The sequence below is a fragment of the Hippichthys cyanospilos genome, chromosome 16 (assembly GCF_059441005.1).
Source record: "Hippichthys cyanospilos isolate Australia breed blue-spotted pipefish chromosome 16, RoL_Hcya_1.0, whole genome shotgun sequence".
Classification (NCBI taxonomy): domain Eukaryota; kingdom Metazoa; phylum Chordata; class Actinopteri; order Syngnathiformes; family Syngnathidae; genus Hippichthys; species Hippichthys cyanospilos.
The window spans coordinates 8,355,595-8,382,362 of NC_142384.1; the positions used below are offsets into that span (position 1 = coordinate 8,355,595).

The 26,768-nt window shown below is 41.5% G+C and overlaps 1 protein-coding gene and 1 long non-coding RNA gene across 6 annotated transcripts; one reads left to right on the forward strand and one right to left on the reverse strand.

The window, feature by feature from the left end:
- Window positions 1-128: 128 nt before the first annotated feature.
- Window positions 129-26,600, reverse strand: LOC148410398 (dynamin-2-like). Of its 5 annotated transcripts, XM_088436350.1 has the most exons (22): window positions 26,386-26,598; window positions 26,120-26,300; window positions 20,175-20,248; window positions 19,839-19,988; window positions 19,065-19,268; window positions 18,833-18,931; window positions 18,592-18,752; window positions 18,361-18,503; window positions 18,134-18,269; window positions 17,225-17,292; window positions 15,312-15,450; window positions 13,847-13,933; window positions 13,590-13,660; window positions 11,466-11,517; window positions 10,528-10,560; window positions 8,317-8,427; window positions 6,177-6,286; window positions 5,982-6,093; window positions 4,373-4,537; window positions 4,054-4,277; window positions 3,478-3,744; window positions 1,644-3,349 (listed from the first exon to the last, which is right to left on the reverse strand). In XM_088436350.1, exons 2-22 carry the CDS (start codon window positions 26,278-26,280, stop codon window positions 3,277-3,279), a joined length of 2,640 nt encoding a protein of 879 aa, XP_088292476.1. In that variant the 5' UTR covers window positions 26,281-26,300; window positions 26,386-26,598; the 3' UTR covers window positions 1,644-3,276. The 5 variants fall into 5 exon arrangements, with proteins under 5 accessions (XP_088292479.1, XP_088292476.1, XP_088292475.1 ...); XM_088436353.1 differs by lacking the exon at window positions 1,644-3,349 and adding an exon at window positions 129-281 and having other exon boundaries at window positions 26,120-26,600; XM_088436349.1 differs by having other exon boundaries at window positions 26,120-26,598.
- LOC148410399 (uncharacterized) lies at window positions 7,595-9,758 on the forward strand. Its single transcript, XR_015868123.1, has 3 exons — window positions 7,595-7,780; window positions 8,000-8,078; window positions 8,162-9,758. It is a non-coding gene; the product is annotated as an uncharacterized LOC148410399 (long non-coding RNA).
- Window positions 26,601-26,768: the final 168 nt, after the last annotated feature.

A 26,768-nucleotide genomic window follows, 5' to 3' on the forward strand; every position in this document is an offset into this window, starting at 1 on the left:
TTGTTTTTTTTATGAAAAATGCATAACATGCACTGTCATTTATTAGGACGAAAAGCTTTTGTATATGCAAAAAATGCCTTCCCATACTTGTATCATCATTTTGAAGCAGTATAATTCACGAGAGAAAAAAGTAAGACTCGTTGAAGGCATGTTTTATTGGCAGTGTAAGAACAGCTATGGGCTTTGGAGCATCCCTTCTTCTCCTCCTCCTCCTCCTCCTCATTAGATTTAGGCCGAAGGTCAGCCAAGGTCACCAAGGATTCCGTCGTGGAGCGGGACGCCTGTTTTGACAACAATCAACTTCTGTTAATCCCACCAACACATGCCCGCATAAACTGCGACCTCAAGGTCACATGCTCGCGCATTGACACGATGTAAATGTGAAATATTGTGTTAAAATACATGTATCATTAAATCATTGGAGTGATTCTTGGCATTCAGGTAAAGGAAACAATCGCATTGTGTTTCAAAATGAAAAACAATGTATTTTTCTTGTTTTTTTAGCTCAAAAAAAAGGAACCAACATTTGACCAGTATGGTCCATTTAAGGTGATTAGATTGGAGAGAGGTGTACCTAAAGCCACTAGCCAATCAAGAATGGAGAATTTAATCGTCCCTTAGCCCGAGCCTAACAGCATAATTGCCTTCCTAATGTGCTTACGAGCAACTGTGATTTTTCTGCAGGTCTGCGTAGTTTGTCATTCGTTGGGGTCGATTTCATCCGTAAAAGTGGAATGACAACTTTTGAGTTTTTTTGTTTTCAACTGAGGCAACTATGCTTTTAGGCGTACGTGAATGAAGATGGATGGCCGGAGAAAGAAACTGAGAGGAAGAAGACACCAAAGCACCACAAACAATTCTTTATTGGAAACAATTTTTTATTGACTCGAGGTGTGCGTGTTTGTGTGTGGCCACACAGCCACTTGATGATGCCCCCAGCCCAAAAAAAAAAAAAGAGAGAGAAAACTGGCCAAATGTTTTTTTTTTTGCGATGAAAACGCTTGAATTTTTTTTTTTCCTGAAAAAATGACCACATGGTCATTTCTTTGCAAAAATAAAACATTAAATAAATAGCCTCATTATACTTGTTTTTGTGAAAAAAAACCCTGCCTTACTTTACGTTGGTCTTTTTTTTAACACCTCACTATACTTGGTCTTTTTTATGTGAAAAATGCCATGGTCTATTTTTACAAAAACACCTTACTATCTTTTTCTTCGACAAAAACACCTGAATGGCCGGTTGTTGTTGTTGTTTTTTTTTTTTTTGCGAAAAAAATGCCTTAATATATAGGGCCTTTAAAAAGAAAACATTAAAAACATACACTATTACTATTTTTTTGGCAAAAAAATTCTCACTACATGTTTGTTTTGGAGGGGTGGAGCCATACAATACTTGGTCATTTTTTATTAGCAAAAAATGCCTTTTTGGGGGGGGGGGGCACACTAGACCAAAATGGTCATATCGTGCCCCCAATTGCTCATTCCTTGCAAAAGTGCCGTATTATAAACTGTCATTATTTTGAGAATAAAAAAGTCTGTCGTTTTCTTGCAAAAAAAAAAGCCCTATTATACACACGGTAATTTTTTTGTGCAAAAAAAGCCTCATTAAACATGGTCAAAAAAAGACATTTCAGTCATCTTCATTCAGCCTTCTTGTGTACTTTATTAGTAGTTTATGTACAGTATACGCTAATACACAATGGAAGGACTCAAAGCAGGTTTGGGAACCCTGAATTAAAGCAAGCAAACAACCCTCCTTTCCTTCCACATACAGGTTATAAATAAAAGTTAGTCACATGACACACAAGGCGACCGTTGACGCATCCCGCTTTCCTGTTGAAATGGGAAGCGCGTTGACACTATGAGATATACAAATGCTACCTCCGCGCGCTTGGGTATTTACAAAAAGTTTTCATGCATAGTGGCGGATAGAGTCGAAAGCACGACGGGGAGAAAGTGCACATGAACGCTGAGGGGACTGAAAGCTACATGTAGCCATATATATATATTTGTTTTTTTTTACTAAAGAAAAAAGACCTGACCGCAAATGAAGCTTCATGAAGCGCTTGTGATTTTTTTTTAACTCCTCTAGGCGATGCTCTTGGTTTAAAAAATAAAGGTTAGTGCAGTATAAATTTTTACTGCATCTTTAAATCAAGGGTGTCATCTAGAAGAGTCAAACGCTAGTGCTTCATGAAGCCTCATCTATCCATCACTGCTTCTTTTGAATATAAGTGAATGGGCTGTGGTTTGGCTACTTTGCGTGCTTGTTTTATGCGTAGTTGAACATAAATACAGGATTACCCTTTAACAAGCAATATAATTTCATATTTTACAGGGCAAACGCAATGGTTTTGGAAATAGAAAACTAGCAAAACGATGAGGTTTTGGAGCCATTGGAGAACAAGTGGTGCCTTGAGATACAAATTGATTTTGTTCCGTGACCACGCTCATAGAAAAGTTTTTTTTTTTTTTTTTTTGGTATGCAAAATAACACTAATATTTTACTTTATTAATCATACAGTGGTATCATTTCAATTCAACAGCTTCTCGTGATTAATTCATTGAAATTTTCGGCCTGGTGTGAGCTTGGCCACTGGGGGCAGTATAGTACAGCATGAGGAATAATTAAGAAGCCAGCCCTTTTGACTGTCAGTTCTTTGTTAGTCCATCTGTGGCATTTTAGATTGTGCTCAAATTGGGACAGCAGATCGATTGTTTTCATACTACAGGTTGAATACATGACCGTAACATTTACAGTTAATCCACACAGTTATTTCCTTTTCATTCAAAAATTAAATACCAAAAAGAGAAAAAAATAACACAAACAATAATGCCTTTTGTTTTAGGTTCACTTTGACAGTAAATCTCAAGCGTGGGTTCCACACAATAGCTTGAAGCCGACGTTTTAAAAAATTGTTTACCATCCATCAAACAGATTATGAAACGAGTCGAGTTCAATTATGTGGGGGAAAAAAAAAAGAAAAAGACAGTAAGTCAGGTCACTTATATCTAAGGCACCACTGCATGGCTGAAAATATGAAATATTACAATTGTGTACCTTGTTAAATAATTCCTTGAAAAGGTTGGCCTGCCGCCACGACAGCTCATCACTTAATGCTCTCTGCTGATTGGTCCAGCAGGTAGTCAAAGGGACAAAAGAGCACCCTCAAAAGTGAGCCCGTCGGCTTTTTCACTCAAAATGCATCCTACCCTGGATCATCATTAGCTCCTCGCCCCATCGCACACAAACACAAGAGGAGAATTAGGGTGGGTCTAGTCTAGCAGGGAGGGCTCGGCAGGGCGGATAATGGTGGGCCGGTGAGAGGGAGCGCCAGGGGGTCTTCGGCTGCAGTGTGGAGACAGAGAAGATAGACAACACAAGAAGTGAAACCAAAACATCCCGACAGAGACCCAAGTTAGAGAGAGAGAGAGCGAGAGAGTTGAGGGCGGGCGAAATGTTACGGGAGGTCATACCTGGGAACGCCGGGTGGGATGCGCGCAGGCCGGGAGGGGATCTGCGGGGGGGCGCTGAAAGGGTCCTGGAGGCTGTTGAAGGCCATGGGCGTCGGGCTGGGCCGAGAAGGGATGGGGGGAGCGCCGAAGCTGGGGGACGGGTTGAGCGGAGCGCCGCCGAAAATCGGGGAGGGGTTCACGGGGGGTCCGGGCGTGGGCCCCCGGACGGCCGGCGGGCGGCTGGGGGGCGGGGCCGCCGACGGGGGCGGCCTGCGCTGAGGGGTTGGGCTGGGAGGAGGGCGGGAGAAAGTCACATGGAGTATTGCCAAGATTTTGAACATTCAGCTCATTCGGCGCCATTGGCGGCCATACGCGTCCAAGATCCATTCATGCGGGGATTACCGTACGCGTCAAATCAAGCACTTTGCCATCCTACCACCAGGGGGCAACGTTTCCCACAGGTTTGCATGACAAAAACTTGTGCGTTTCTAACCCTAATATATCATTTACCAGTGTGAAATGGCGATATGTTGAAGGATGTTCCCACATCATAAATTGAGCTTGTATCCATCACTAGCGTGCCGACTGGACACTCACCTGGCTTCTTGTATCCAGGTGTTATTTACAGGCGGGGGCACCGGGGTGCTGATAGTGCTGGCGGTGATGTCACCGATGATGTGCAGCGCCTCCTTGAGGGCGTGGTACATGCGCAGCATCTCATCCCTGCGCTGCGCTTGGTCGGCCGACTCCTCCATGAGGCTGTTCTGGTCGGCCGACGAGTAGAGGTAGGCCAGAAGCTCCGAGTGGATGAAGTCTTTTGCCTAGAAGGGAAGAATCGGTCAACAATGATTACGTGAGTAAAGTTCCAGATGGTTAAAAAAAAAAAAAAAGCTCTTTTAAAGCTTAGCGAACTCACGCTGTTGATCATGAGGTGCATGATGGTCTTGGGCACCAGGTCCCTGATGGATTTGTTGATGATGCCGATGTAGGAATCCACCAGGTTGCGGATGGTTTCCACCTGACGCTCGAGCTGAGGGTCCATGGAGAACGTGTCCGCCGGGGCCGCCTCCTCGTTCTCCGCCTGAGGAAGCCGCATACCATGAGAATCAGAAAAAGATTTGGATATTTCATCACACCTACACATCAATTGCAAGGGTGCCCAGACTGCAAAAACCTAAGCGAAAGTCACTTCAAAGAAAACTACTGCATTTAAAAGTCAAGTCAACCCAACATATTTTCTTTATGTTCCATGCAGGCCTAGGAGTCTAAGGACGGCATTCGAATTTGAATGAAACATCAAATTTCATCTTTCGCATTCTTCCGCCTGACTAACAATGACATCAGTTTGACATGGCTCATGAGCGAACTCAGAAAACAGGTGAGCTGTGACGGGTTGTCACAAGTGATCTCGCGAGATGAAAACACCACGAGATAACTCGTCCGTGCACAGAACATATATTTTCTAGTTTGTTATAACTGTTGTTTTTGGCATGGGGCACACGAGAATGCGCTTGCCTGTTAATGTTCAGCATGACGGTAAAACACGGCCATACGTGGTGAGAATTTCAAAATAAACTGCATGGTATTTTTTTAAGTTTGAAAAAAGGCTTGTTAATTAGGCTGTAATGTACAGCGCCTAGCATAGATTAGCTGTTGAGTTCCCCCAAGAGCAGTCAATTTCATTCTCAGAGGCAGTTCTAATCGACGCAAACTACTAGCTTTGATGCTGACAACCTGACAGTTGCCGTTCATACTGATCACTTTTGAGCAAACCAGGCTGACTGTGTGTTCTGTGGCCGCCACTTCGTTTCATTGACCATTACCTGTGGTGAAAGTGTTGTCGAAAATCTCACTTTGTTTATGTAAAGAAATGTTGTTAAAAAAAATAAAAACAAAAAACAAAAACAAAAAAACATTTTTCACTAGTTTTTATCCAAAAAACAGAATACCTAATAAATGCAGCTCCTTCAACTCAACAGTGTGGTGCTGTTTAATTTTTTTAGTTGAATGTCGGTAAAATATTGGCAGATGTTTACATCTGAATGCTAGAATTTGTTTACATTTGCGAACCAGAAAATGTATTTTAGGCATTATATTACATTATAGGACAAATTTATAGACATCTCATAAAGAGATTTGTGTTTTATTCCATCCCTAATTATTACCTGAGCGACTGTGAGGTCATTATCAGGCGCCAAAATAGCTGCTATGACATGGGAAATAAACACAAGTGGATTCTGCTGCTTGCTGTTGCTTCATATTCCACAAATGCCGTATTTATCAGAATGCATGAATAGTGATGGCATATAGAGCATATTGTAAATAAAACATTTGGGGTTTAGATACCCTGTAATAGAGTCTGCACTAGTCAGTTAATTATTTGCTTCAAAAAGTTGTATAAATTACTGATATAAACTGACTCTCCCCCAATATTCCCTCAATACTTTTAGGCATCCAAAAGTATTCACTGAACAATGAATTGAATATGGTAGTTGCATTCTGCCATGTTGTGAAAGCGCTCCAACCTGGTCCTTCTCCGGGTAAACTCCAGCCCTGAGGAAGGACGCTTTCCAGCTATCCACATCCTCCTGAGAGTCGCACGCCAACTCGATTTGCCGTAAATCCTTGTACACGTTCCTGCGCACACAAATGAAATAGTAGGAGTAAATGCACATGTGACGGCCGGCGTGCAGATGGCGAGATAAGAGAGCGCCACTGACCTTTGTTCCGTGTTGAAGATTGCAAAGATGTGCTTGGTGGACATGAAGCCTTTCTCCACATCTCTGATCTTGAGATTATCCAAGGGCAGCATGTACTTCTTCTCTTTTTCCTGTCAGGGGACACACAACTGCCATGAGGGAACATCAAACACCAGAATCCATTCTTTTTAATTTGACACAGAGAAATACGATACTACCGGATTTCCTCAGATAAATGCCTGGTCTTTTCGCAAAAGGCGGGTAAAATAACAGGTGGTGCCAGTGACAACTCGTACTGAGTAATTTGATAAGCACACCGCAGCAAACAAGTCATCTGTGGATCTGAAGTTTTTCCACTTTATTTTACATGTATTTTAGAGCTGTCGAAATTAAGCAATAAATCGCAAAGTAATTGAGTATCGAATTTCATTAATGAAGTCATCTTTTAGGGCAACCGTTTAACTTAAAATGACCCGAAACATTTGATTTCATCCTCTCAGTAGAAATGATTTTGTGATTTCCCTAGTCTTTCATGAAGACAGATTTATATTTTGTGTTTAATCAAAATAAGACATCCGCTTTTACTATGGAAAACGATGAGCAAAGCAGTAACCTAATCAATTTGAAAATGTTTGGTGGGTACATCAAACTCGTTTTGTCTGAAATTACTTTATTGTTTAGCTGTTGTTTTTCCCAACTAAACAATATAAACTCTTTCAGCGCCATAGATGAGAATTCTCGTCTTTTAAATAGTAATTATAAATAATAAAATTCTCGTCTAATACGTTATGAATTGATATAAATGAATTGATAGAATGAATTGATAGAACAACTGATTCTAAAAACATTATTGACAGCCCTAATTTGTTTTAACGTTTGTATTTGTTTTGAGGAAAAAAAATCCCCACTTTCCAAGGACCACCTTGAATTGTACTTTTTACACTTACATAAACAAACACACCATCAGGCACTATATGAATTAAAACAAAACTGCAGTCTACTTAGACAACAGAACGAGGGAAAAACAACTTTTCATTTTTTGTGTAATATACATCAAATTAGAGTAAAATGCACAATCAGGGAATGTGGCGGGTGGGGGAGGAAGAAAAGGAGGAGCGTGAAGGAGTGTGGAGGGGGGAGGATGGGGTGCCAGCTTTCACTAGTGAGAAGAAACATCTGGAAGCATTTATGTCTGCAAAAGACTGGCGTTACATCATTAAACAAGACACACACAAAGCGTGAAAAAAACGTATACCTGTTACATTAACATGACACACGATGTCCGACTGTAGAGAAGATGACCCTCACAACCATTTTGGACCCACAGTCCAAACAGTAAATACACACACGCGCATTATCACAAACCCCCCTTGGCCCCCGTAACCCAGTACGATTTCCTGCAAATTCCAAAGTCAGATCCCGGCTGGAACACTTCAGCCCGCCTGCCACGTCAGTTGGCCTCCACCATCCTCCCCTGCTCGCGTCGCCTAGCCCCCCCTCCTCTCTTGGCGGCGCCCAGCGATAGAAAGTGCAACGTGTTCAGTTAGCGCTCGAGGCCGCCGGCCGCAGTCGCGTTTGGACGCTTTGATTTACCGGACGGGAGTGACGGTAAAAACGACAAAGTGGTGAGTAGCGCATTAACAACGCGACTTTTCGCGATGTTGAATTTGGAACGAACTTTTGAGATTGAAGTAAAAGCCTTTAGCGCATATAGACTTGAATGCAAAATGACTTTTTTTTTTGTTTTTGTTTTGAGGGACAGCCGTGCAAAGTTATTTAAAAAATGCAACTACCGATTGCATGTGTGTACTGTAATCTTTAAAAATAATGTATTTACATTGCAGGCCTCTTCGGTAAGAAACGATAACGCAGCGTATGTGATCCCGAGCTAAACCCCATGCGCCTTCAACGCTCGTCCTAAAGGTAATGTTTAATCTGTGTGCACTCTGTCCCAAGCAACGAGCGACCGGCGGCCACACTGACCTCAGGGTCCTTCCTCCCATCAGAGGCCTCCTCACCCCCCCGCCTGCCCAGTGTTCAGACTACCTGTTCATCCGGCTTCAGCTGAACAGTAGTCTGCACATTGGTTAGGCTGGGCTGGGACACCCACACACTCCCAAGAGCCCTCCAAGCTCTAGAGCGGGACCAAGACATCTCTCACCTCCTCGTCTTTGTACCAGGAGAGGGATTCTGCGGTGAGGACGAACCAGTACTCCTTGGAGCCCCCCTTCATGATGCTAATGTTGATGGTCAGCCAGCCTTTCCTGATCACCTGATCAAAAGATTTAAGGGCTGTCAGAATGGAGGGCAACAGCCATCAGTGCCGTATGTCCCGTGCCGAGACAAAAAGCTCCCGATTACCCGTAGAATGAGACGTGAATGGCGAAAATAAAAACTTACCAACTTACCTTAGTTGTGTTCGATCCTAAATCAAATGTTAACCTCTTTTTGGCTAATATGTTATGACACAGAGCCAGTGGCTGGATGAGAATGGAGGTGAGGTACGAGACGGATGCACAACACAAGATGACCGTCATAAGCCACAAACAAAAGCGGGCATTGCTCAGATGGCTCAAAAGGCGACTTTAGTATGCCAGTGTGTCAGTCTTTTTAGAAGAAGGCGGGTTAGTGCGGTTAATTTTAACACAAAGCAAGAGAAACAGTTCATTAGGACCCAACCAATACGGATGTTTTTAAGGGCAGTACTGATTTTTGTCAGAAAAAGAAATACTTATTACAGCTTTATCGAAGAGTTCTAAAAATATTAATAAAATAGCAGTTGTTTCCTCACAATGCATTTCAATAAGTGTCATAAGTGTCTTAAGTGTCATAAAATGATTTTCACAAATATTTTCACTAATCTTGGAGTGGCCTCGTACCTATTCCCCACAAATAGCAGGGTTTAAAAGTAAATACATAATTTTGAGGGAAAAAAAATCGTTCTTTTTTGGTTCACACAACGAATGATGCTATAAGGACATCATTTCTTCATGTCTGTGTTGCGAGTAGTTGATTTTTTCAAAAATCACACGGCGCGCTGTATTTTGTTTTTTTTTTTAACAAAATGTGTGTACACCACATCAATTCTTTGCACGACTACCTTGCATTGGTCACCTAATAACCTTATAAAAATGTGAGATTTGCTTTTGTTTTGAATGAGTTTCATACAACTCGCCAACAAATTCATACTATATATTTAAGGATACAAAGTTATGGTATGGATGTATGTGCAATAAATATAAGACACCAATGTTACTTGTATACAACTGCTGTTAATGATTGAGTACATAAAAGATAAAAAAAAAAAAAAAATTGGTCTATTACTTCTTGGCCCATGTTGGAGGGGCATAATCAGCCATCCAATCACTGCTTCAGATGGTGTTAGTTGTGCACTGTTAGTCTATACTGAATAGACCAGCTGATCAAAATATCAACATTGTTCATTATGTCTCGTTGATGGTTTTAATTCATTAGATTATAATAATGAAAATGTGAAAACATTTAATTTTGTTTTCAATGATTAGTCATTTTTTATTGTATCACAGCCGAATCAATCACTGTATCGCAGACAATGTTCTTCACATATATCATAAAGACCTTATATTTTCTGTATCCAACGTTTTACATGTTTTCCTCTTTTTTTAATTTTGTAACTATTCTTCTAATTAAAAAAAGATAAATTACCATTGTTATTTATTGTGTGGAGTTATGATTTTCTGAGCATGGAAGTGTTTTGTTTTTTTGTTTTGCTGTTTATAATCATAATTTTAAATATATATATATATGTATCTCGCATGCTTTTCCACAAGTCCCACATTGTTAGATTGATGAGTGAAGAGCTAGGACAGGCTTAAGAAAAGATTCGAACATAGCAAATCACTAAGTGTTTTTTGAGTGTCAGTAACTAAAGGACCCGTCACCTTAATCAGTCAGAGAAGCCAGACAAAAATGTTAGCAAAAATTGACAATCGTTATTATTTTTAGTGCAAAGAGAATAAGGCGTTAATTGTTCATTTGTTTTCAAGAAACGTTAAATCGACATGCATGGATAAGACGTGACGAATGTGTGTCGTTGATTGAACGGTGCCGACTCCCCAACGAAGTCGGGGATGAGACGAGGCAGACCTTTGGGTCGGCCGAGTACGAGGCGGCAGCAGAGGCAAGCGTCTGAAGGCAACGAGAACCGGCGCCGTCTACCATGAGTGGCAGCCCCTCCAGGTGTGTCATTTGGCTTTGGATGTTAGTGGCGTGGAGAGAATTGCAGACAATTACTGTCTTGTTATAAAAGAATTAACAATGATTGCGCAGGCAGTTCCAAATTAGTGGTAACTGCGAGGCACTGGGAGGACTGCAATCAGTCTGGAGACTCTACCTTCTCCTCCAGGACCTCGCCAAAAGCGCCCAGCTGCAGAGGGGTAAAACAACTCAGTACGGTGGGAGCTATGACGTTTGCTTATCGCCTGGCTTGACCCGTACATGACGGCCTTGGTTCTGCTGCTCAGCCTTACCTCTGCTGCCTTGTCTGGCAAGGTACGGCTTATATCATTGGGTACTTACCAGGATTTCACCCTGTGGTAATAAGGGGAGGGGTGGGGGATTATAGCAAAAAAGGAAAGAAGGTAGCATAAAACCACAGACGGAAAAAGTGAGGAAGCAGGCAGGTGTGAAGGAAGAGGAGAGAAATTGGAAAAGGAAAGAAAGGAGGAGGAAGGAGGGAATCCATGAGAGAAGGGAGAGACAGAGCAAGAGAGTTACATGCAATTAGAAACGACTTCACCTAAAACCACAATTTGCTTATGTCATAGTTTATAGCGCAGGTGACATGTGCCAGGTTCATGCACGCTCTCGATTTCTATACAAGACACAGGAGAGTTAATGGAGTTAATGTAACAAAATAAAAATTACAATTAGGGCATTAAATGCTTAATTGTAATAAAAGAGCATGCCCAGACACTCACATGCAAACATAGTTGCAAGTTAACCAAGTCAAATAAAATGTGAGGGCTGCAGCGAAGCGGGGAGGCGGGGATTGGGGATTGACTAAATGGCAGCTTTTCACTTACAACGCCACTGGTTTTAAGTCACACAAATATGGACATATTATGCCAAATGTTAAGCACGACCCGCATGTAAAACAATGAACAAGGTGGATCTCATTAGCCGCTACGTAAGTCAAAGCGGATTAAAAGGCATGGTCTAAATCAGCACTATACATGGGTATAATTAATAGGCTTGCTAACGGGAGGCATCCGTCAGGGGAGATTAAATTTGACAGTAGTGAAAAGGCCAACGCCGGTTGATGGAACGTACCTGGTTGGGGATGGCCCGCTTTTTGTTGGCTGCTGTATGCCTCTGCTGCGCACTGTCATGGCACAAGTCAGACAAACGAGAACAATGAGCACAGACAGCGAGGCGAAGCGTTCAAATGTACACTGGAATGACAACATCCATGCCACTGCCATTTTCTTTGTTGAATTTTTTAAAGCCTGGTCTGAGAGTAACAAAAAGAAAGGATCTCTCTCTCTCTCACAGACACACACAATATGTTCACATCCCTACATCCCACCTGTTGTTGCTGTACCCTGGGGGGCTACCATCATCCAGCCTTCTGTAGTCAAGACTGAAAGTGATGTCATAAGAACCATTAAAGAGCCCTGGCTGAGCTCCAGCGCGATATACTGGGGAATCCAGTCGCCATGCAGATGCGAGATAACGAGTGCACACACCGACTTTTCTCAGATGGCACAATACACACACACACAAACACACACACGCACACCAAAACAGACGTTTCTACTAGCTACCGTTAAACCGAGCATGTGCAGTCAAACGAGTGGCCGCACGGCTGAAACTATTTGAATACTTTAAAGCACTTATTGCTTTAGTAGTTAGCAGGCTTTCGTTAAAGACAATATTAGCACATGGAGTTTCTCAAAAGAAATAAAAGAACTTCCCAAAAAGCACTAGGGAGGTAATATCTGAAAATATAATCCATCATTACAAATAATCGATAGTGGCTCTGTGTCAAAAATTGAATTTTTAACCCGAGAAGGGCGGTCAAGCATGAAACGTCCGTTCTGCTTGTCAAAGAAGATGACAAGAAAAAGAACAGGAAGTTATTGACCTTAGTAATTATTAGTTTATTACATGTTTAATGTACATAAAGCATCACTTGGTGTGAAGTAAATGGTAGGTAATAACTGTTGACCTTAAATGGTAATCGATAGAAAGCTAATGCTAATCGTGATTGCTAAACGGTAAGCAGAGGCACCGCCAATCTGTCAATCTGCTCATGGGACTACAGCCGAGGGATGGAAACCGGAAGGGATCACACTACAGTTACTGTATAAGGTTTAATGATTTAAGATTTAAGTAAATATGTGTACTGCAGTAGTTCGACATCTGAGGAGTGCCCATGGCCTGTCGGGGAACGTTCACAGCACGTCTCAAATAGCTTGATTTATTTTTTTGACATAGCTTTTTTTTTCCATGAAAAAAAAAAAAAAAAAATCAGTGATGCACTGAGGGCGCGATAGGTGAGGAGAAAATCAACGAGGGATCACTGTAATCAATTTTAAAACGATTCTATAGTGACAGCCCCAATAACAGGTACAAAATAATATGTTATACACTTACAATACTGCAACAAAGACAAATAGAAAAGCATGGATTCTATGTGAAAAGAAAATGACTACCTGTTAAAGTGCATCATTAGGTTTAAGAAAAAAAAAAAAAGCAATTTCAAAAACATGGTTTAAAAGGGAACCACCGAACAAGAAGCGGCGGGTAAGCACAGTGGAGGAAATGATTTATAATGCAGAAACTCATCAAATGAGACTATAAGAGATAAGAGACTATTTGAGCGTGAATGGTAAAAGTTTACCAGTGACGAAACTACCAAGGCACAATTAGGATATTAAGGATAAGGATTTCATTTTATAAATATGATGCGTTGTGACTCGTGCTGTTGTTTTGGTTAAAGAAAACTCAACTAAAATAAGTTTGTAAAATAAACTGGTGGAAAATGGGGTGAGCTTCCACAAGCTGAAGATGCAAGCATTTCTGTCGGTCATTTCAACTGCTAAACGGAACGTCACAAGGCGCCTTTTCACATGCTGACGTGCTCATTCCTCTCATCAAAAGTAACAAGAAAGGCTTTTGGGTTATGTGTTTGGCTGAAGAGACAGCAAATGCAGCTTTTCTGCCTTTTTTTCTATTCCAGGCTGGTGTATTAAACATGGATGCATCACAGCTTCCAGGCAGCTTAGTATTTGCCATTTTTTGAAGGAGTCAAATGACAAATTTGACAAATTGTTTGATTATGACTGAGGGGCATCTTCCTTTTTAAGTATGACAAGCACTTAATGAGCTTAATTTCTGTACTGGGCACAGAACCATTGAAAACATGCTGTAAGTAAGGGGGGGGATGCATACTTAGCAAAGCCAATGAAATCTTCATGGTTGGTGTTGATGTAGGACAGTTCAATGTCAATCAGCAGCAGAACCTTCATTTAGAGCAGAAAATCACAATTAGAACAGAGGTCGCAAGTAAACACGATTACCAGAGATGCCCTGTCAATTTGTCACTGCAAACAAAATACATCAAGAGTATTATACATGTTACATATTGTAACAAACTATTCAAATTAGGTGAGCTTTGCACTTTTAGAACTTATCAAAACATGAACAACCTGGTCTTTGCTTTTTCCTTCTCTTTCCCTGATGTGAGTGGTGACAATCCTCTCAGTCTCCTCTCGCAGCCTTGGGTAAGAATTGAGCTGAAAGACAAGACACCTGATGCAGCGGCTTCATTTAAAAACTGACAAACAAAAAAAAAACACCGTTGTAAACATGCGAGCTTGAACCTCGTCCAACTTACCAATAGAGAGAGGACAGGAGTGAGAAGTGAGAATAATAAAGATGAGAACAAAGAAAAGGGAAGTAGACAGTCAAGTGCCATTTTAGGGCAACACGCTTTAGAACACACAGTCGGGCAATACACAGCAGCCAACTCTTCGAAGGAGGAAATACAGAGTATACCATCAGCCAGACGAAAAGCTTGTTTCTAAAAATTGGAGACTGAGATGATAAAAAGGGATTGAACATGTTAAAATTATTCACATCTGGCTGATAGTAGGCTGGATGAGAAGGAAAATGACAGAATTGTGATAAAGGTGGGATGCAGTCTGTCCACAAGGGGGCAGTGGAGCACAGTTGCTATGGCAACTCAGCTCACAGCGCCTTCAGGGCCCATTACGGGAACATCCACCCCTCACCACATCCCTCCAAGTCCCTCTGACTGTCAGTCTGCCAATGCGGCTCAGCGGGGAAGCGTAGCCGGGCGGGCCAGGTTGGAATTTGGACATGGAGAGAAGAGGGAGGAAGCAATGCGGAGGTGGTGTGGAGACGACACTTCAAAATTCTACTTAATGGAAGGGGGCTGGCGGGAATTTTAAGTTATACTTAAAATCTCTGACGTAATTTACAAAATGGCGACACAAATGGCAGCGGGGGTCGGGCCGGGTCACACAAGGACATATAGGTGTGAAGCTGGCGTCAATGAGAGGGGTCGCTTGTAGTTCCATGCCATTCTCTCGCCAGGTGTGTCCCACGGTTACCTTAACGGCACACTTCATGGCCAGGGCAGTGAGCTGGGACACCACCAGGTCCACGCATTTGAGGCTGGGCTCTTTGAGTTTGCGGATCAGCTTTTTGACAATCGCCTCGAAAGCCATGTCGGGGGTGAAGAGCCCCGTTCTGGAGGGGCCCGCGAGGTTAGAGCAGCACGTTTTTTGTTGTGTGGCAGAGGGAGAAAGGAAGAAAGAAAGAGAAAGAAGAGTATCTGCGTTCAGTTAGTCATTTCGAGTTATTGACTAGAAGCAACAGGCGGACAAGCCAAAGGATTTCACACTTTTTGGACGGATGTCAACTCCAACTCATGGGCCAAATTACATCTTAAGAGCACCACATTTTGGGGGTTCTGAGCTGTAAGACCTGCAGCTTGTCCAGGAGAGATGCTCAGACAGGCCCTGAAACATCTCGCAACCCGACGTCACATCACAACACTCCACAACACGACAGCACCGCTTGAACACAGGGCTCACGCTGGCCGTGTGTTCTCAAGCTGGGTGGGGCGATGCTGGACACCCGCAGTACCTTGTTGGTGCACTGCCTGACTGTGTTGATGAGCTCCTGAATGACCAGATCGATACATTTGAGACAGGGCGTTTTCAGCTTAACGATCTGCTTTTTCACGATGACCTCGAACGCCATGTCGGGAGTGAACAGCCCCGTTCTGAGGATGCATAGAGAGACAAGGCACAGGCGTACACACACACACGGGACAGTTAACACGCACGTGGGAACATTGAACACAAATGTGCATGAATGGATGAGCAGACACAAAAAAGTGCTATCTGTGATCAAATTAAACACAGATGGTCACAACAAGTAATAATAACTCAAATTTGTTTATGATTGTCGCTACACAGAAATTTACAAGGGTATGACAGGCACACAATAAGTTACCGTTCTCCCAATAAAAGACGCACTTGTGTAAAAGGTGCACCCTTAATTTTGGGGTAAAAGTCCGGTATTTTCTATGTTCTGTGTGTATAAGATGCAAGAGCATTTTGGCAACAATGCAAAAACTATAGCAAAACAGAAAAAAATCTCATTTTCCTAAACTCTTCATATTTTCATGTTTTCATATCCGTGTTATGTATTTGTTACGCGTAAAGTTAAGTGTGAGCAGTCAGTGAAAATCTCGCCAGTGTAACTAAATGCGCTTGAAGCAGTCGTTTTTTTTCTTTTCCTTGCAACGCGGCTCGAGTTCATTTTACCTTAAATACCCGAAGTTGCGCACCATCCGTGCTAAACCAAGTTTATGATTGTGTGTGTATGTCAAAAAAACGCAATTAATAATCAAGTAAAATTGAACACTTTTCGGTGTTTCCGAACCGGACCCCATAACTTTGACATGATCATCTCAGTTTTCGTCATATTCCTGTGTGTTAACAAAAATGGACTTGGACGGTGTTTCGGTTGCTTTTGGCCTTCATTTTGGGGAAAAAAAAGTGTCCTTATATTTGAGGAATTATGGTGTGTTGCCATATTTTCTTATTTTGTGGTCAAGTAAGAAAGAAAGAAAATGAAAGAGAAAGCGAAAGAAAAAAGAAAGAGAGACAGGAAAGAATTTGAGAGAAAAAGAGTGAAAAAGAGAAAGAGGATGAGGAAAGAAAGAAATGAAGTGAGAAAGAGAAAAAGAAAGACAGAAGGTAAAATAAAAAGTAGGGCTGGACAAATAATACAATTAAATCGCGATTGCAATATTGACTGCCACGATTAATTAAGGTGATCCTCAACGATATTAACATTTAAAAAGGCGGCTACCTATATGTCAAATCAAGCACTTTGTCATCCTACCAGCAGGGGGCAATGTTTCCTACGTTTGCATGACAAAAACATCTTCTTTTCTCACCCTAAAATTTTATTTACCAGTGTGAAATGTTGTTGCGTTTTTCAACTGATTCCTAATATATAGAGTGCTTGTTGTCATTTGAGACCCAAAATTGAAATAAATTTGGTTTGAAATGACTGAAATTACATTCAAATGTCCAATTGATTAACAATTGCTTAAAAGTATATAATGTGCTTGGTTCAAAGTAGGCTTCATTTTTTTTCCATTGTTTTGCACTCAGCAAGTAAGTTAGCTGTGTTACCCTGTGCGCCAAGTTTTTGCCATGAATGATGAACAAAGAAGCCTACGGATAACTCCCAGGGGATACAATTAGGACACAAACACAAAGTACATGATGAGCATGAAATTAACAAATGAAGAAAAAAAAGCAAATGTAACACAAAACGAAGTGAATTCCTCAGTACAAAATAAGCAATGGCAGACTTGCAGGGAAGCGATACTGTAGAACATTTTCAATAAAGCAAAACGATTCTCGAGGACTCAAAATTCATATCTGCCTTAATAAAAACCACAAATGATTCACGGTCACTGTTAAACCAACAAAGTGAACACAAACCACAAGAAGGTTTCACCGTTGTGTTCCACTTGCCTGACACCATGAACGTTCTTGATTGCGTGACTGATTTCTCGCCGCAGCTCCTTCTCATCAAATACAATCTGTGAAACAAATACAATCATTGGAATTGTGCCAACAAACCGCATCAATGCATCAGTACGGCTTGAAGGAAAAACGTGATGGGACATCAGTCAACTCAAGTCTTTTCTTCACCTAACAGGAAGTGAGGTTTAGTTTCTATAAGAATATTAATGTGGGGGGAAAAAAAGTTAGCAGTTATCGTAGCATATTCCACTTGTTTATGTTTTGATGTGCCATTTTGTTCATCTATAGTGCTGGTTCTCAACTTTTTTCCAATGGTGTACTGACTGTAAAATGAGTTTTTGTTTTTTTTTCAACCAAATACTACCTAATCAGCACAAAGCATTTTTTAAATTTATTTATTTAACTTCTGAAATACATTTGTAATTTTGGCCTTATTCAGCAACTCCAAAAGATAGCACATAACCTCATCTGATTTATTTCTGGCTTGTCTGAAGAAAAAATCTAACACTAATGACAATGCGCATAAGTATGAAAATAAAAGCAGACAATGTTTTGCAAAACAGTCACTACAACACATTAAGTTGTGTCAATGCTCCAATAAATTTGCTCTTAATTTAAAAAGAAAAATGTGCTGTACCTGCAACAGCCTTTAAAAGCATTATATCACATTTGCTGATCCCTACAGAAACTTTGATAAGACCTTACATACTCCCAATTTGAGAACCATTGATCGAGAGTACAGCACACACTGTAATAGTCGGCGCAAACATCAAATTGTGCTGCATCGTGTGAGATCCTTCACATTCAAACTAAATAAAAATCGATGTGTGGATGCACTTGCTTTGGAAATGTCTCTTTAGATCTTTTATCCTCATGAACAGACGCTTTACCACCTACCTTGACTAACTCGAATGGGAACCGTTCATGGAAGATGCGGTTGATCTTGGCGCCGCCAGATAGTTCATTGGTGTCCACCTGGTCTCCGGAGCCTTCAATACACTTCTCAAAGTCCACACCGAACTGCTGTACCATCCTGCGGAGGATGAAGAGGACAAACATTTTTTAAGTAAAATATATATATATTTTTTTTTTCAGCGTGTTGACTATGTGTGGGGTGCACTCACTGCAATAAAGCCTTGGTCTTTCGCGTGGGGTCATCAGGACGGAAGTTTTTGTACTCCTCCACTTCCTTCTCCAAAGAGAGCATCTGACTTTGTAACTTGCTGCGCAAACCAGGAAGCGTGTCCCTGATGTGATTGGTCAATTGCTGCAGGTAAGAAATTGTGGAGTTTTGATTTGAGCGCACGTAACCACGATGTGTGACAAGTTTTTAAAATTGAGACTTGGGAGCAGACCTGATTGAGAGTTTTTTGAAGATGCGGCGTGCCCATCCGCTCTGCCATGTGTCTGTAAGCAGGGTGGGACAGGAAGAACTTCCTCTCTGCCGCCAGAGCAGCACGAATGTCCTTCTTACCATCAATGTCTTTCTGACTGCGGTTCACCACACCAATGTAGCCTGCGCGGAGACACAAGAAGTTCACTTAAGAATCTACAAGTCAACAATTGTCAATGTGTCGCACATTTTAAAAACCTCACCTCTTCGCAGTGGCAAAAGTTTATTTTCCAGGACATCCCTTGCATCCGTCCCTTCGTCCATCAGGTCCAGTTTTGTGATGACGCCAATGGTGCGCAAACCTGCGGTGGTTCAAGCCACGCATGATATTTTAAACAATTGATAATAATCAAAAATAATTCCTAAAAAAAGAGCTTTGGTAGTGGGAAGTAGTAAACTGAACACTAAATGTGACAGAAATGCACACGCTTTTACCCTGTGGATCCACCTCCTTGGCGATCTTTAGGGCGTCCGAATTTGCCAAGTCGGTGTTGGCAGGTGTGACCGCCAGGATCAGACAGCTGTCCTTGGTGATGAACTGCAACAGCATGTCTCTGATCTGATGTTCGATGTCTGCCGGCTGGTCTCCCACGGCGACTTTGGTCATTCCCGGCAGGTCGATCAGGGTCAGGTTCAAAACTGTGTTGAGAGGACAAAGGTTAGAAAGATTTTTCCTCTATACGGCTAACTTATAATCATACTCAAATTAGATCTTAAAAATACGTTTCTGTACAATTCCGCAAACACTCATTGCACTGAATCAGAAAATGCCTCTGAGATGGGGAACAACGGATGGATTTTATAGCCTAATTCATATTCCATAAACGCAATAATTAGAATACCACATTTAATGGGGCTGCAAGAAAACATTTGACATGACGACCTCTTCAAATACCACAAGATGGCTCAAAGCCCTGTTAAACAAAAAAAAAGTGCCATGGGATTGTACTTTTGTGGCAAGAGAATATGTTGAAGTGGGAGGAGAAATGTATTGCTTGTGGCATCTGATGGCAATAATGTAAATTCCCTATTCTCAGCACGGGATTCCTTAACATTCTAATTTATTGAGCTGTACCCATTAATGCCATTTTATAAAATGCAGTAAAGTTGTGTTGTCGGTCTTTTTTTTTTTTTTAACTTTTTTTTTGTATCATAAAAAAGCCATATATTGTGATATGTATAACGATGCCTCAGATTGTAATACATTACCATGTGGCGAGAAAACCCTCAAGTTGATGGGGACGTTGGAGATGCCTTTGTTGGAGCCCGTTATCCTGTCGGTCTCCGCTTCGATTTCTGCCCGCACCTCTTCAAAATCCACAAACTTCTTTGACTTGCAGTGCAGGAACTCGGCATATTCTAGGCACGGATGTTGGAGGACGGGAAAAGGACAAAGGGGGGAAGAGGGAATATTAAATTAAGACAGCATGATGGCACCAGACAGAGAGTGTAGCCTCAAGCACGGCCACATTGCAGCACAGAGAAAATGCAGTCCAGTGACGAACTGACACTGTCGTGATAAAAACTGCGCGGTGACACACTCACCTGCTTTATTGTTGACCAGCTGCAAAATGAGAGGTCTGCGGGTAACAATGCCAGATCCTCGTGGAAGAAAGTCCCTTGGGTGAGACAGAGAGACAGAACGAGTTCAACAAACAGCCGACTAGAAAACATGTTGAGTAACAGGGCCGGCATACAAAAGAGAGCCGCGCAGACAGAAAAAGCAAAAGAAAAAGGCCGTTTATTTGCAACATTCTCACTTTTCTCTGGCCAAACAGCATGGCTTCGCCAAGATTGACGGGCACGGGGGTGGATTTCACACCTTGCACCCTTCAAACGCACCAAATCAAACGTGACAAAGTCATCTTGTCTCATCATTAAAGTCTGAGGCGAACCATTTATGCACACTCACTCCCACTGCTGTGAGGAAAATCAAATACCCGAGAGTTCCACACTTTGGACCAGTAAGGAATTGTACGTTTCAGCTCCTGTTTAATTAGTAAACCTTGGGACTGAGCAGCTGTCAGAACAGATTTGGCGATAATGACTCATGACAGACTGTGATTTCATAAGGACAGGCTTTACACTCTGAGATCCAATTCAAATAGTCATTAAATTGCGCTTTCTTTTTTTAACTTTTTTTCTTTTTAATCAGCGCTCGCATTTGATTCTATGAAACTGTAATGCAATTAAACTATATCCAAAATATAAACGGGACTTCAACTTATCGGTCACCTGACTTATTTTCTTTATTCAAACCACACACCTGGCATGAATGTCTGCTAGCGTCACTTGAGCACACAATGCAAATCACCATCGTGGAGCGAATAAAACTAGCAATGAATATTAAAACGGTCTTCTCCGTGTACAGTATTTATGTACATATTATAATGCCCCCTTGTGGCTATGGTACACAGCAAAATTTAAGCACGATTATTTTTACTTGGTGTTTCAAGCCAAATTTGATTTGTGGAACAAAAAACAAAAGGGAACACCATCTGTTTATTTAGAGATAAGCATTCACACAACACACAAATACAACACTGCGTGTATGACTTGTCTTAATTAGACTTTTTGAAAACTTAATTTAAAAAAAATTAATTTGCTTCTGTTTATAGTTAAAAAGACCATGCTTTTTTTGCTTCGTTAAAAACACATACTACTACAGTGAGTCATTCAACAGTACACGGTCTTTTACAGTGCTATTCGTTTTTATGGCTCGAGAGTGAACAACAGTAGTCATTGTTCAAGTTTAAGGAACAAGCGGGACTAATGGTTTCAATGAGCTTTTGTGTGAACCCACCCTGTGTCAATACAAGTGCTTTGAGCCACAGTAATGACTTCTGAGCGTCAATCGATGACGGCAACACAAACGAACAAAAGCTGTCAGTGCAACATGCCGTGTTAAGGGAAAAGGACAACGATAGGCTGGGATGATTATGGTTCAAATCGAAATCTTCTCACCGCCCCCTCCCACTTCTTAGTATCCAACATCTGGGGGCAATAACCCAGTCCCACCCGGGGAAGTTTTCCTTGCGTCTGCAAGAACGTACGCTCTGGCGGACTGTGACGAAGTTGCTGACTTCATCCTGGAAGCAGTGAGTCAGCGCCAGGAACAGAAAGAGAAGAAAGGTCCTGTGGTCTACATAACAGTGCAGCGGTTATAGAAGGACACAACAGGAGAAGGTTCTAGATGGCTCTTACATCAGCACAGAGCCGCCGCTGGTGTGTCATGCACAAAATGTGGAGCACTGGAGGATTTGTTCTTGAGGTATAGAATTGTGTAAATGGTCAAGCGGGGCCGGAGAGTGCTGTTTTTTGGAACAAATGGACTCCAGGTCTATAGAGTTGGGGTCTAGACTGCCACGACACCTCCACATTACAAGCAATTCATTGGCTTTTCAGCTAAACATTTCCTCAGCTAACGACCAAATTGATCAAACTGTTGAAACGTTCCTCAGGTGCATTCACGCAGATGCACAAGGCATCCATAAAAGAGCCATCTGCGGAGTCGCCGCCTTCAAAAAGTAAAGTGCTTTAATAGCGACGACCTATTGAAAAGGAGGCAAAAGGCCCAAGTTGCATTATTGATGGGCTGTAAATGATAGACGAGGTTGAGCAGATTGTGTATCATTTCATGCATTATCGATGGGTGAGGCTGAGCGCCCGCGCGGCAAGAGAAGAGCATGAGGAGGGTTGGGAGAGAAGATGGCGGCTCCCCTGCATCGCTCTCTTGGGGGGGGATAAACTTCATTATTTTTGACGGTTACATTGATGCAGCGTCTCAATACCTCAGTCAACTAATGGCACTACAGCAGTACAGCAGCATTTCATTCACGAGAGTGAAGATAAGGGGAATAGCAGTAGATATGACAAAGGCCTCCTCCCCCCAAGACGGCTGGTGGTGTTGAGATAGGATACCCGTCCTCCACCACGGGACACTAATGCCAACATAATCTACAGAAAATGCTAGGTCTAAAGAACTAAAATCAAATCCCAACCTTTTAGCCAATACAGTCATGAGTTAGAAAGTACAAATTAGGAAAATCCTGAATTGGCTTTACCCATAAATTAAACATTGATATAGCCTTGTATTCTGCTTAAAATGAAACTGAATGACCAAACTGAATGAAAATGCTCCTAATCAATAATTCAATCAGAATCTAAAAGGCTAAATCAGAATGTAATTTCAGTTGAACTCACAGAGGTGGTATATATTCTTTTTCAGATTGTTTCCGCACATGAAAATGGCAGTCCTTCCAGAGTTTGTCTTTGATGAGAACTGAGAACATGTTCCAAACACAACTGTGCTAGATACAGCAAATAAATTCCATCGTGATATACAGTGCCATATGATACTGTACATCAAGATGTATATCACATGATGCTTATGTCGATCCACATGTGCTCTGCTGCCGTTACGATTAATGTCATGGCATATGTAAATCAGCAGATCAGAATAGATAATGTCACATAGGAATGAGCGAGAACCGATACCAAGAATCGGTACCTGTGTGATACCTGGCATTTCTTCAAGGTATCAGTACCTACAACGGCAGCCGATACTAATATTGGACGCTTTCTTGGGCCAGTTTTATGATCACAAAGTAGAAATTGCAAATGACAATAGAGAAAATTGCCATTACTTTTATGAAATTTTAAGCGTATAATGCTATGTTGGAACATCCACGATTGATCATTCATTAAAATGATGTCAAAGAGCTGCTGATAAATGATATGGTGTACAAGAAGAGTACATATAGTACATCAAGATAAAAAAAAAAACAAAGTGCAAAGTACAAGCTGTGTGAAATGTATTATAATGCAGCAGTTCTTTAACTATGGTAACGAGTTTTTTAATCATAAAATTAACCACACGGGTAAAGATTCGTTGTCATTTTTTGGGTACAGGAATCTAAACAAATCAGAAATGGAGCAGCTTCCCGGAACGGACTATGATTGACGTCAGATGGTCTAGTGTACTTTGAACCTCATTAAATGAATCATTGGCCAAGAAAAGTGAATGTTTACATTTAGCAAGAGCTAGAAAGATGGTTTAGAACGTGTTTCAATATGTCAGGGCCCATACAGGCCTTGATGAAAAGCTAAACAAGATGATGTCTGCTCCTTGTTAACAGAAAGCAGCGGTCACAAATCCACAAGGCAGACAAAATTTGATTAGCTTGTGTCTGGCTAAGCATCCAATGCGCTCTGCTCACCTGTGACACACTCGCCGGGAATGTGAGGCCAAATCGCATCAACACAGCACAGAGCGCAGACTCAATTCAACCCGACTCGACCGGGTTAAAATGAGAAAGGCCTCCAGTGGGAGACCAAAGTAGCAGTGAAAACATGCTCTCCTTTACCCCCATGTTATTCAACTTTGTTACAATGTGAGACTGGGACATAAATATTTAGGCAGAAGATGAAGCAGCATGCAAAAAGAATATAAAGTGGAAGCTCCACTCTATTCCATGGACGCAGGTTAGTTCGAATCAAACTTTGCAAATTATTTAGGAACAAACTTTCCAATAAACTAATCTGTTCAAGATAAAAGTGCCAAATAAATAATGTTTACTGAATAAATTGTGCAATAATTATTTGATGCATCTTTATTTTGGTGATGTCTGAAGCGTTTACTAACATGATAGGAATTATTGCATGGCACTTTTAGACTTGAATTGCATTTTGTTGTTGTTTTTGTTTTTTTGGTGGGGAGGGTGGCAACATTCTCTTTGTCTTATTTTGTAACTTGTTAGCATTTTGAGTGTCTCTGACATGAAAGGATGTCCAGATAAATACTAGGAGCACCATTGACATCAAATGTTTTTGTTGTTGTTTTTTTAAAGTGAATGGGTCGCAAAAGGGTTAAAAAGAAAAAAAAAAGAAAATACAGCCAGTCAAGATGCTCGAAATTGGCTAGCAGGTTCTCTCTCCCACTTTTTAATTGACATGGAGTGTCAATGTAAAAAAATAACTAAAAAATACCTAATATGTCTTGAAGCAATGTGTTGTAATTTTCAGTTGGCAGCAAGAAGAAAATTGGCGGCCCTCTTAGATGGGTTAGATGGGTAGAAGCGGTTGAATTTTGCTGCTTAAATTACAGTCAACATATGGAGATCCGGTGGATGCACGCATCCATTTAAAATTTGAAATGCAATATTAATCAGAAAGCAATGTTAATACGATTGGGTCTACCAAAGATCTACTACTATAAAGATTTTTTGTTCTTACTTGACTTCCCATTAAAGACCCTTTAGTGATGCATAGGAAACCAGATTAAGGAAGTATTATGGCATCATACACACTGCTTGTACACAATTTTGAGTTGCAGTTTTCATTCAAAGACGTAAATGCATATTATATTTTGAATGCCTCACCCTGGAGCCACGACACAAGAGCACACCCATTCTTAGAGAATTTCTTTGGACACCTTCCCAAGTCATTCCATATTTGTTGTACCTGCATCACACCATGAATGGGCGGGTTTCATGAGGCCATTGTGAATTTAAAGGTCATTGCACATTTGCATGGGTAGATGGCAGGCAGTGAAAGTTAGGCCTCTGTGACTTTTAGATTATATCAGACACAAACGTCAACAACACACACACACACACACACACACACACAAAGCAGAACAACCTACATGGATTTTCATCGCGCAAGCAAGTTACGACAGGTTCTCTAACCCAATGTCAATTACTTTTTTTCCTCTGGTCTCATTCCCTAACACGGGTTGGGCTACAACTACTGCAAAAACCTGCTTGACAAGCAAGCCGAGATCACGCTTGTTTACAAGTAGTCTTTTATCTGAAGGCAGATCCTATTCGCTGCTGAAGTGGGAGAGGGCAGGACAAGTTGTAATGGGAATGGACAGACATTGCGCCTTCATTGTTGCCCAAAAAGTAACAAAAAGAGGAAGATGCAGAAGGAAGTTGTGTCTAGCCACTGTCTCCACTTTTAGACAAAAATGATGAAAGGGGGCTATTGTACAAGGCAAGTATCCTCCAGTTGCAATACTCCACATTCTGCAATGGAAAGGGAGCTCCAATTCAAATTCGGTCAAGACAGAACACGCTATGTTGCTGTGACTCAGTAAAAAGCATACAATCAGATAAGAAAATGTCAATGGTGTGGGTGTGGCAATTAATTGCATTTATCTTAACACTTGAGTGCACTGAACACATTTGTGCAAATACGGAAGACATTTGACCTTGCTTCCTGTGGGAACTAACATTCATGTGGAGTCAAGGGAAAGTATGCATTAAGTTTATGATAAAAGCTGATATTTCCAAGTTGCGGAATGTGCAGTCTTTCACTTATCAGGTTTAACAGCCGGTGGGAGTTAGCATGGGGCGCTAGCTTCACTGTGTGAAACGTGCCATTTATTGGGAACATTAACAAACAAAACGCACATTGATCTGGTTTTAACACCAACATATAAACATTAGGCAAAGATGTCACAAACTGGGTTAGTTCGATGAACTTACCTGCCCACAAAATTCTCCAAAACGGAGCTTTTCCCAGCACTCTGCCCTCCGACCACAGCAATCTGCGGAAGGTCCAAATTGCAACTTTGCCCGATGGAGCTGAAGGCATCCTGGAGCTTGTTGATGAGGGGAATCAGGTCTTCCATGCCCCGGTTCCCCATGGTTTCGTTAGCTCGAGGATCTCCTCCGCACAGCGCAAAAAAAGAAGCCGAGGCTAACGTTAGCCGCGTCGACTAGCTCGAATCTGTTAGCGATAAGGTGCTCACCGGAATACTATGTCAAGTCTACTTCAAAGAGCTTATACGTCTACTTCCCTTCAGTGTTTAAAAAAACACTGGTGCTGCTACCGGCGTGTAATTCATACATGAAGTATTTAGCCTTCTTCTGAGTGCATTAGCTAAACGTTCAATCAATCGCACAGCACGTAAAACTCGAAAAACAAAACTTCCTCTACACAAACACTATCCGGTCGGTGTCGACTACATCCGATCCCCACCGGCAAATTAATCCCCGCCTTTTTCTCCGACTAACCTAGAATCACGATTGGTTCATTTGGCTGCAAGTCCATCAAAACACTTTTGATTTGATATCTTAAACCATCTAAACACCGCCTACGGATATTCCTGATATATGATTGGCCACTTGAGTA